General features: G+C 44.7%; 1 protein-coding gene across 2 annotated transcripts; it reads right to left on the reverse strand.

Moving 5' to 3' along the window:
* Positions 1–345: 345 nt before the first annotated feature.
* Positions 346–8313, reverse strand: EBP (EBP cholestenol delta-isomerase). 2 transcript variants are annotated; one of them, XM_083719889.1, is made up of 5 exons: positions 8244–8313; positions 3612–3981; positions 3167–3203; positions 2043–2173; positions 346–1338 (listed from the first exon to the last, which is right to left on the reverse strand). In XM_083719889.1, the coding sequence occupies exons 2-5, from the start codon at positions 3925–3927 to the stop codon at positions 1127–1129; spliced, it is 696 nt and encodes a 231-aa protein (XP_083576015.1). In that variant the 5' UTR covers positions 3928–3981; positions 8244–8313; the 3' UTR covers positions 346–1126. The 2 variants fall into 2 exon arrangements, with proteins under 2 accessions (XP_083576015.1, XP_083576014.1); XM_083719888.1 differs by lacking the exon at positions 8244–8313 and having other exon boundaries at positions 3612–4011.
* Positions 8314–11027: the final 2714 nt, after the last annotated feature.

Genomic DNA, 11027 nt, shown 5'->3' on the forward strand with positions numbered 1-11027 from the left:
CGCCACCCGCGTCCCAATTCTAATCCTAACCCAGCCCTCCTCTCCTCCTCACTCCTTCCCTGCCCCCAGCATGGAAGCTATGGTACCAGGGCTGCAGGCTTTCGGTGCTCGTGCACCTAGCATGGAAGCTGGGGCGACGGTGTGCATGGCCACAGAGAAAGATGTGAGTGCCCTCTGGCACGCGTGCCATAGGTTCGCCACCACTGATTTAAGGCAACTGTTAAACATAAGTAGAAGCACTTCGTATAGAATTTTGCATGAAGATTTCCACCAAGCAGAGCTTCTTCTTGGCCTCCTTACACACTTCCCCACCTGCCATGCACACAGTTTCAACAGACAAGGAAACAGGTGGATCATCATTTATTTAAAAAACAATTGTATCTCATTTTACAAAACCAGTGAGTTCAGCAGCATATTCGAGGTACTAAAGGTGTTCCTTTGAAAATGTACTGGAATGCTTAGGAGCATAGTTTACAGAAAAGAAACTTGTTTCAAAAGCAGGAGAAAGGTCCCCTCTTAAGAAGAGATCTAGATGTGAAATCAGCGTAATATTATTAATGGTGGATTTTGTGCTACCTTCACAACTAGATACACAAGCACCCCAAACAGAAATTAAAACAACTGGATGCTTCTACTCTGCAGCCTCATTTAGCTTGAGATATAACCCTAACCCCAGGGTCTAGCAGTCACACAGAGCCCTATATGAAGTCTTCATAGCACTGTTCTGCTTAGTCTAATACAGAATTGCATGATGGAGGCTATCCATAATCGGACCTGCAATCCATTTGCTCAGAAGTAAAACCTACCAAATTCAATAGGGCTTCCCCTCAACACACTCTCCCTGCCTTGCCCCAGCTCTCACTTCCAGGGGTCTTTGATAGAAGTCTCTTCTGGAAGGAGCTGCAGGACAGAGCATATTCCAGGAGCTGTAAAATACATACAGAAGGCCATTCCACTTAATCCCGAGGAGGGGTAATTGGTGGATACTTGGAGAATGTCCCTAGTTGATGGGGCAGTGGACGAAATAAACCTAGACAAGGCACCAGAAAGTAGCCAACCAATCCCTGAATTATTCCAGTGCTTCTCCAATGGCATATGTGTTCATGATGATCCACTATGCAAGAGGTCAGTGCTTCTTGAATTTGCCAGCATCCGTTATCTTCTGGCAAGTGCTGAGGTGCTTCCAAGCATCCAGGATGAGGATGGAAGGAATGATGATCCATAAAGCATTCATGAAGACAAAATAAAACCAGAAATATAACGGGTGCCCTATCTCACTGTGACTGAAGCCCTCGAGATACTCGGTAGAAAAGTACAGAACATCTCCATAGAGTTGGCCTGCAGTGAATGGTAGAGACAAGACAACCAATTAGAGCAGGGGGTAAGGAGCCCTTTTCAGCCCAAGGGGCCACATCCCTTCATGGGCAACCATCTGGGGGCCACTTACCAGCAATGGGTGTGGCTAGAGTGGAGGAACAACTTCAACTCCTAATTTTATCCCATAGGCTACATTCAAGTCATGAACACTTCAGAAGTTTTCACACACATCTCTCCAACCAGGTAAGTGAAAAGCATGACCACAGTTCCAGAGACACAAAAGCACACAAGGAAGCGAGTTGAGCAGGGCCAGTGAAGGGTCTGGCACAGGAGTGGGCAGGGCCTGGGAGAGAACCCTGAGGGCCAGACGCAAGAGATCTGGACAGCCACATTTGGCCGCTGGGCCCAAGGTTCCCCATGTCTGGATTAGAACCAGACAAAAAAGATACACAGCCCGAATTTCCTAGTTCCATGAGTTTCCTAGGTTTTCCAGTGTTTGTAATTGGGTGTGAGAGAGATAACTTGGATTTTTTTTAATTCTTTGGGGTGGGGAGACAAGAGTGAGGGGTTATGGATGCCAGGAACACAAGGAGCATGCAGCAACCTTTTCAGGCATTCTTCCAGTGCAGAACATGTGGTGAAAAGGAACAGGGGATTGGGATGCAGTTGAGCTCGGCCGTCATTATATTTAGAAATCTGTCCTTGTGTGTGCCTTATATACCTACCCAGCGACACAATCAGCTGCAGCACAAACCGATGGGGCTGGTCTGAAAGAAATGCTAACACAGTCCAGATGGAAAGGGGGCCCCAGGCGAAGGCTGTGATGGTCTCCACACAAACTGTGAAATTGTCTGATCTGTAGGGACAAAAGTGAAATAGAAATCACTTGGGGGTCAAGAAGTATCCAAACTGTTTTTTGCACTGCATTTCCCTCTGGTCTCACTCTTCACATTTCCACCTCCCCAGCTCCAATATCAGATGCATTGAAGCATTGTTAAGAAACAGACTTGAGTCCACAAATGCTTATGCTGGGTGGGGGGGAGCTTTTTCGGCCCAAGGGTTGCACTACCCTGTAGAAAGCTTTCTGGGGGCCACATTCCACTAGTGGGCGGGGCCAGAAAGAAAAGCAAGCAGAGCTTTTCTGGATGTGACTTTGTACAACAGTCTGCATTGCAACTGCACAGAAGTCAGAGATTCCCCTTCATCTAGACATGCAAGAGTCCAGGGACACATTCCAGCCAGGCAGAAGAACTCAAGGGGTGTGTTTTGGGGAGCAGAGGGGTTGCCTGGGGAAGAGTCCTGAGAACCAGGCAGAGAGGCCTCGAGGGCTGCATTTGATACCCCAGCCCCAAGTTTCTCCAAGCCTAGCTTAGGCTACAACAAGTGTCTTCTTCTTTAAGGCACAAGGAGGCAAATTTTCTTGTTTTTTGCTGTAACGGATTAACATGGCTACCCCAGATGCTTTTAGCACACACCCAACAGTTGCTAACTAACAACTAGCCTTCACCCTGCAGGCGGTAAGCAAAATGTTAACCATCTAATGCCAACAACAGTGGCTTCTCAGGTAAAGTATTATTCGCCCCAAATGCAAGCTCTGCTGAGGAAACGCAAGAGAAATGACTCAGGGTAATCCCATGCAAGGCTGTCCCACTTTACCTCCTTATGGGCCGCCATGTTATAAGATGTAGCTTAAAATATGCATCTATAGCCTTTTAAAGTTGTTAGTGCTCCCCCACACGAATCTTTCTGTTTCTAATGATTCAGTCCTGGATCTTTGCATGACTGAATTCTTTTCCTCCATTACGATATAGACAAACAGCTACCCCACCGCCTCAAAACAGACACTCACATGACGTATCTGCTGTCACCTTTGGCGTATTCCTTCCCTATAGCATAGTGAGGAGAGAAAATAAAGCACAACATTGGTTATAATAAGCTGAGAAGCACAAAATTTCACATGAATTGAAAAGCTTGTGTATTTCACTAACTAGCAATTAGGTAAAGAGAACTGTTCAGACTTTCGAATTCAGCACCAATTTCCAAGTGGAAACAAAGCCAATTTAAGCATATTACATCTCTGCAAAAAAGAATAATAATGCTACTTTGTTCTATTTGCTGGTTTTGGGAGAAAGGGTGGGATAGATACTGAATAAATAAAATAAAATGTTAATGATAGAGTCTATATAATGCTCCCCTTATTTAACTGCTACGACATACTTTCCCCAGAACTGGGAGAAGAACTCTGGTGTTTTGCATACATGCCCTTCATCCCCCCACCATCAAGTCAGTCTTACAGAGCTGTGAAAGGAAAGACTGGTCCCCTGCGATTTCCTTGTGGTACAGGCTGAACCAGCCTTCAATGACACCATGAATAAAGCCACAGACAGCAAACCAGCAGATAGCCAAGGAGCGCCAGGTTCCAAACGGTGCAGCTGTCCTGTTCTGCCATCTTGCTATGAGCCAAGTTACTATCAGCAGGAGCCCAGAGACAGAGAAGAGGAAAGTCAATATCTGCCACATGGGGCGGTCATTGGGGATGTAGTGCTGGAGCTCCAAGTTTCGAGGCCAGTAAGGGTGGGGAACAGCAAGGTGCTTCGCTTCTAACCCCATGGCGCTCGAGGAGAACTAAACCAAGTTGCTGAAACCGGTGAATGCTCCTTTGCCCTGCAATAAAGAAACAGAGTTGGTAATGAGAAGAGTGTTAATTCACTAGAAAGCACATGTGAAATGAATACGGATTCTGGGCTAATGAGTTACCATTGTCACAACTATGGGAAATGTTTGAACTATTACTTAGAAGTACCGTATTTTTCGCCCTATAGGACGCACCGTCCCATAAAGCGTACCTAGTTTTTTGGGGGGGAAATAAAGGGGGAAAAAATATTTCCCCCCCAGGCGCGGGGCTGGGGCAGCTCTCTGCAAGCCGTGGGAGCCCAGGGCTGGCTCCCGCCGCTTGCGGAGAGGTCCGCGAAGCCTGGACGCGCTGAGCTCAGCGCGCCCAGGCTTTGGCATGCAGGCACCTCTCCGCAAGCGGGGGGAGCGCTCCCGCCGCTTGCGGAGAGGTCCGCGAAGCCTGGAGAGCGAGAGGGGTCTGTGCGCACCGACCCCTCTCGCTCTCCAGGCTTCAGCGAAAGCCTGCATTCGCCCCATAGGATGCACACACATTTCCCCTTCATTTTTGGAGGGGGGAAAGTGTGTCCTATAGGGCGAAAAATACGGTACACAGAACAATGTAATTTGAGGTTTCTGGGTGTCCAGAAAACTAGAACTGTAGCCCGTATCAAAAGGGGTGGAAAGACTACATATACAAATAAATCAATGTGTTATCTAGCCAACAGATTTACATATAGGTCCCCATTGTTTAGTAATCCATAATATATTTCCTTTAAGAATCTTTTGCTTCCAAACCTCCATTAGATAAGGTGACTCCAGAAGTAGCAGATCACTTAGAGGAAGCAGGAAACCACCTCCAGATGAAGATTTCTCTATGCTGCCTTCCTAACACGCAGCAGCCTGGTCATCACAATATTTTTACACCTTCCACATAAAACTATGTAGAGCATGGATGGGGAACCTCTGGTCAAACTGGGCCCACCAGAGGCCCCAATTGGGCCCATGAGACTGTTTTCCCCAAACCACACTGCACCTGCTGGGCAGCAGGTACTTCTTTCTTCTTTGGCAATCACTTGTAGTCAAGTTAGATTGTCTTCCATGAATATGGTCTTAACAGTGGGTCCATAAGTGACTGTGGAGGCCAACTCTGGATCCGTGCATCCTTCCACAGTGGGTACATAGGTTTCTGGGCGGAAGTTGATCACAGTGAAGATCTTCCAAAACATACCTTTCTCTTAGCTTATTTCTCCTTTTCTCCCTGAGTTTGAGCTTTTTCAAAGTCCATGACACCTTTGGTAAAGGATGTCTCCAACTGGAACACTCACAGGCCAGTGATTCGCAGTTGTTGGTGTTTATACTACATTTTTTAGATTTGCCTTGAGAGCATATTTAAACCTCTTTTGTTGACCACCAGCATTACGCTTTCCTTTTTTAAGTTTGGAATAGAGTAGTTGCTTTGGAAGACGATAATCAGGCATCCAAACAACATGACCAGTCCCAAGTTTATATTGAAAAATCATTGCAACACTGATGACCTTTGCTTCTTCCAGTACACTGACATTCGTTTGCCTGTCTTCCCAAGTGATATGTAATTTTTTTTCCAGAGACACCACTGATGGAATCTTTCCAGGAGCCAGAGATGGCATTCATAAGAGGAGACTCCAGTGGACTTTAGGGATGCCAAAATTATCAATCTCTTTTAAAAAAGGTGACAGAACGGATTGTGGAAACTATCAAGGCATTTATTAGCTGCGGCCAGCAAAATTATTGTAAAGATATTAGCAAAGCGTCTCTTAACAATAGCCGAAGCGAACCTTCCTGAATCCCAAAATGGTTTTAGACCTTCTGGGGAAGTGGACATGATTTTCACTGCTTGGCAGCTTCAAGAAAAATGCAGAGAGCAAAATCAAGCCCTATATATGCCGTTTATTGACCTGACTAAGGCCTTCAACACTGTAAATTGTAATGCCCTGTGGACTGTCCTTCTGAAAATTGGCTGTTCAGATAAATTTGTGAACATCATTTGGCTCCTCCATAATAATAGGACAGCAACAATCACAGATAACAATGGTTCTCAAAGTGAGATCAGGTGTTCACAGTGAGATCAGTGTGATTCACAGTGAGATCAGGATGTTCAACAGGGTTGTGTTATTGCCCGAATTCTATTCATTACTTTCACTGCCATGATACTACACTTTATTATTTATACACTTTATTATTTATTATTTATACCCCGCCCATCTGGCTGGGTTTCCCCAACCACTCTGGGAGGCTCCCAACAGAATATTAAAAACATGATAAAACATCAAACATTAAAAACTTCCCTAAACAGGGCTGCCTTCAGATGTCTTCTAAAAGTCAGATAGTTGTTTATTTCCTTGACATCTGATGGGAGGGCAGGCATCACTACCGAGAAGGCCCTTTGCCTGGTTCCCTGTAACTTTGCTTCTCACAGTGGAGGAACCAGCGGAAGACCCTCGGAGGAGGACCTCAGTGTCTGGGCTGAACAATGGGGGTGGAGATGCTCCTTCTCTGAGGCAATTTAGGGCTGTAAAGGTCGGCACCAATACTTTGAATTGTGCTCAGAAATGTACTGGAAGCCAATGTAGGTCTTTCAGGACCAGTGTTATGTGGTCTTGGTGGCCACTCCCAGTCACCAGTCCTAGCTGCTGCATTCTGGATTAGTTGTAGTTTCCGGGTCACCTTCAAAGGTAGCCTCACATAGAGCGCATGGCAGTTGTCCAAGCGGGAGATAACTAGAGCATGCACCACTCTGGCGAGGGCAGGTAAAGTAGGGTCCCAGCCTGCATACCAGATGGAGCTGGTAGACAGCTGCCCTGGACACAGAATTGACCTGTGCCTCCATGCACAGCTGTGAATCCAAAATGACAACCTAGTGTGCACACACTCAGAGGATGACCTCCAAACCATCTTAAATATCCTCGCAAAAGCTTACTAAAAGCTTGGCTTATCGCTCAACATCCAAAAAATCAAAGTGCTGCACCAACAAGCACAAAAGAACCCCTCTGCAGCGCCACCAATCCAACTCAGTGGAGTAATGTTGCAAAACGCCAATTACTTCTCCTACCTGGGCAGTTAGCTTTACACAAAGGCCAACACTGATGTCGAAATCCAGCATTGCCTGAGCTTTGCGAGTGCAGCTTTCTCCCAATTGAAGTGCAGAGTGTTTGAGGGCCAGGACATTCGCAGGGAAACAACAATGCTTGTTTTTACAAAGCTATTGCACAAGTACTACCAACCTTACTGTATGCTTGTGAAACATATATATAACCGCACATATAACCGCCATCTCCAGATCCTCAGAAGATTCCATCAACGGTGTCTCCGGAATTTTTTTACATATCACCTGGGAAGACAGGCGAACGAATGCCAGTGTACTGGAAGAAGCAAAGGTCACCAGTGTCTCCATGCTTCTTCAACATCAACTTCGTTGGGCTGGTCATGTTGTTCAGATGCCTGATTATCATCTTCCAAAGCAACTACTCTATTCCAAACTTTAAAATGGAAAGCGTAATGCTGGTGGTCAACAAAAGAAGTTCAAAAACTTTCTCAAGGCAAATCTAAAAAAATGTAGTATAAACACCGACAACTGGGAATCTGGTCTGCGAGCGCTCCAGTTGGAGAACAGCCTTTACCAAAGGCGTCATGGGCTTTGAAGATGCTCGAACTCAGGTGCGCAAGGGAGAAATGTGCTAAGAGGAAGGCAAGCTTGGCAAACCCTCATTGTGATCAACACCCTCCCAGAAACCTGTGTCCCCCTCTGTAGAAGGACGTGTGGATCCAGAATTGGCCTCCACAGTCACTTACAGACTCATTTACAGATAGGTAGCCGTGTTGGTCTGCCATAGTTAAAACAAAAAATTCCTTCCAGTAGCACCTTAAAGACCAACTAAGTTAGTTCTAGGTATGAGCTTTCGTGTGCATGCACACTTCTTCAGATACACACTGTGTATCTGAAGAAGTGTGCATGCACACGAAAGCTCATACCGAGAACTAACTTAGTTGGTCTTTAAGGTGCTACTGGAAGGAATTTTTTTGTTTTTACAGACTCATTGTTAAAACCGTGTTTATGGAAGACAATCTTACTCTGCTAAGAGTGATCGCCAAAAAAGAATACAGTTCTCCCGATTCGCATTCATCAGAGACGAACTCGCATTGCCCCAGGGCATGCACAGAGTGCTTTCCCCACCACCACCCACAACCCGAGGTTTGGAAGAGAGATGAGAATACACTGCAGCGCTACACGCCTTCCCCACCAACAACAATAAATGCGTTTTCGAGCCCTTACTTACCAGCACTTCCTCCGTCCACAAAGGCGCCTGCAGAATAAATGAACCTGCAGCTCAGCAGCTGCTGCCCTCGCCGATATCGCCCTATTACCTCCACAGCCAATAGGGTTTCCCTTCGGTGTTGATTGGCGAGCACTTCACCCAATCATCCTGCAGCGAGTCGGACTACCACCTAGGCTTCCAACGGGAGCGTAAATATCGACGTCACGGGCAGCTCAGCATAATGATTGGTTGCGGAGCGGCTGAGGCGATGTGGGTTCATGTTCTAGATCTGCAGGTTGTTTCTTCCGTAGACCTAGTTTGCCTACCTGAGGATTTTGCCTGGCCCTCAGCTCTTGCGCCACTTTCGCCCTTGGCTGGGAATGCTGAATAGTAGAGTGCTGAAAAGTAGACCCCTGTCCTCTGCCCCCTTAATTTGCCCAGAGGCAAATTAAGAGTGCAGGAGGATAGCAGATTTTCAGCCACTCTGGGCAACTTCCACCACTTTATCTTTTATAAAAAAAAATTTATCTTTTATAAATTTTTATTAGATTTTCCACAATGATAACAAAAACCACAAAGCAGAATGATACACAAAAACAGAAAAAAGGAACAATAAACAGATGAACAATTACAGATAGGTAGCCGTGTTGGTCTGCCATAGTCAAGACAAAATAAAAAAATTCCTTCCAGTAGCACCTTAAAGACCAACTAAGTTAGTTCTAGGTATGAGCTTTCGTGTGCATGCACACATGCACACGAAAGCTCATACCTAGAACTAACTTAGTTGGTCTTTAAGGTGCTAGCAGATGAACAATAACAACAAACTTAATTCTTCACAAATCCAACCTTTTAAACATCTTGGTTGACTTCCTCAAGTCCCTCCCTTCTGAGTTTCCTTGTAGTTAAAAGTAACAGCTTTCCAATATCATTATTAAACTAAAACAATTTCCCATTATAGTCCATCTTATTCACTTTTCTTAACATTCTAAATCCCATTAATTTAATTATAACTTAGTTTAATCCTAGGCCTATTTGCCTAGTAATTTCTAATTTTTTATATTACTTCCAGCACTTCATAGTATTGTTGTGAGGAGGATAAATTGGGCACAGGAGGACATATAAATGCTGCCCTTAACTCCTTGAGCAGGGGTGGGAAACCCAAGGCCCGGGGGCCGGATCCAGCCCAATTGCATTCTAAATCTGGACCGCGGACAGTCTGGGAATCAGTCTGTTTTTTCATGAGTAGAATGTGTGCTTTTATTTAAAATGCATCTCTGGGTTATTTGTGGGGCATAGGAATTCGTTCATTATCCCCCCCCCCCCAAAAAAAAAATATATATATATAGTTGGCCCACCACAAGGTCTGAGGGATAGTGGACCAGCCCACGGCTGAAAAAGGTTGCTGACCCCTGTCCTTGAGGAATGGACAGGATGAAAATGGCAGTGTGCGCACATTTAAGTTTAAGGGTGCTTGGAATTGTAGGGTTTTTTTAGAGGTAAACTACAGTTCCCAAGATTCTTGGTGCGTGTATGTGCTTAAAATGTGTTTTAAATATATGATATGCAGGTTTATGGGAAGTACAGTGGTACCTCGAGTTACATACACTTCAGGTTACAGACTCCGCTAACCCAGAAATAGTACCTTGAGTTAAGAACTTTGCTTCAGGGTGAGAACAAAAATCGTGCTTTGGCGGCAGGGCGGCAGCAGGAGGCCCCATTAGCTAAAGTGGTGCTTCAGGTTAAGAACAGTTTCAGGTTAAGAACAGACCTCCGGAACAAATTAAGTACTTAACCCGAGGTACCACTGTATACAAGCATTTTCCTGTTATTGGTATTGACTACACAGAGAAGTCTGTATTACATCCTGTGTACACGCTACTGGCTTAAAATACAGCAAGGTCATTCTTTTTCTCAATTCAGATTGAAGCTGTTTGGTGGGGGAGCACATCAAAATACAGTATTTAATAAGAAACAACAGGATAGAGATGGACTGTATCTGATGCTGTGTGTTGGTTACTAAACCTCTGCATCCTTGGGAGAGCACATCATGCACAGTAAACAGGTCTGCAAACATAGCCATAATCTAACAGGCGGGGGCAGAGGAATTATACCTCTCAAATGTAGTGCTATCTTTCCATCTCTAAAACTGGCAGATGTTTTCTGGGAAGTCTAATTTCTTGATGCTATAATGTATATCATGTGCTTGGAGATTTCTTGGAATATACAGTTTACAAATAAAATAAAATAAAATAAAATAAAATAAAATAAATCAATAAACTGTGCTTGGTTTAACTGCCTTGGGTTATCTGCACTGCACACAGCACATTTTCCTGCTTTCCAGTTGTGGCACAGATTATGCTGTTCTGATGTTGTTGGATACAATGGGTGGGATTCACCTAATGAACTCTGTCAGCAAAAGCCCTGCCGTAAGTGTTTTGTCTACAGTAGAAATTGCCATGTCACACCTGCAAGGAGCTTCATTGACAAAAGATTACAAGAGGATTCTATAAAACTCACTCCCTTAGGAAACGCAGAGTTGCAGATAAATTGGAAAATAATAATAATAATAATAATAATAATAATAATAATAATAATAATTTTTATTTATATCCTGCCCTCCCCAGCCGAAGCTGGGCTCAGGATGGCTAACAACAATCAAAATAATCCAACGACTCTAAAAACATTTCACCATAAAAATTAATTAAAATCAAATTGATAGCAACCATTAAGCAAAATTCTGTGCAGATTGCCAGAGGAGGGGGGGTCAGGCTGCGCCCTGACCAAAGGCCTGGTGGAACAGCTCTG

Source organism: Podarcis gaigeae, assembly GCF_964106915.1.
Source record: "Podarcis gaigeae genome assembly, chromosome: 17".
Lineage (NCBI taxonomy): Eukaryota > Metazoa > Chordata > Lepidosauria > Squamata > Lacertidae > Podarcis > Podarcis gaigeae.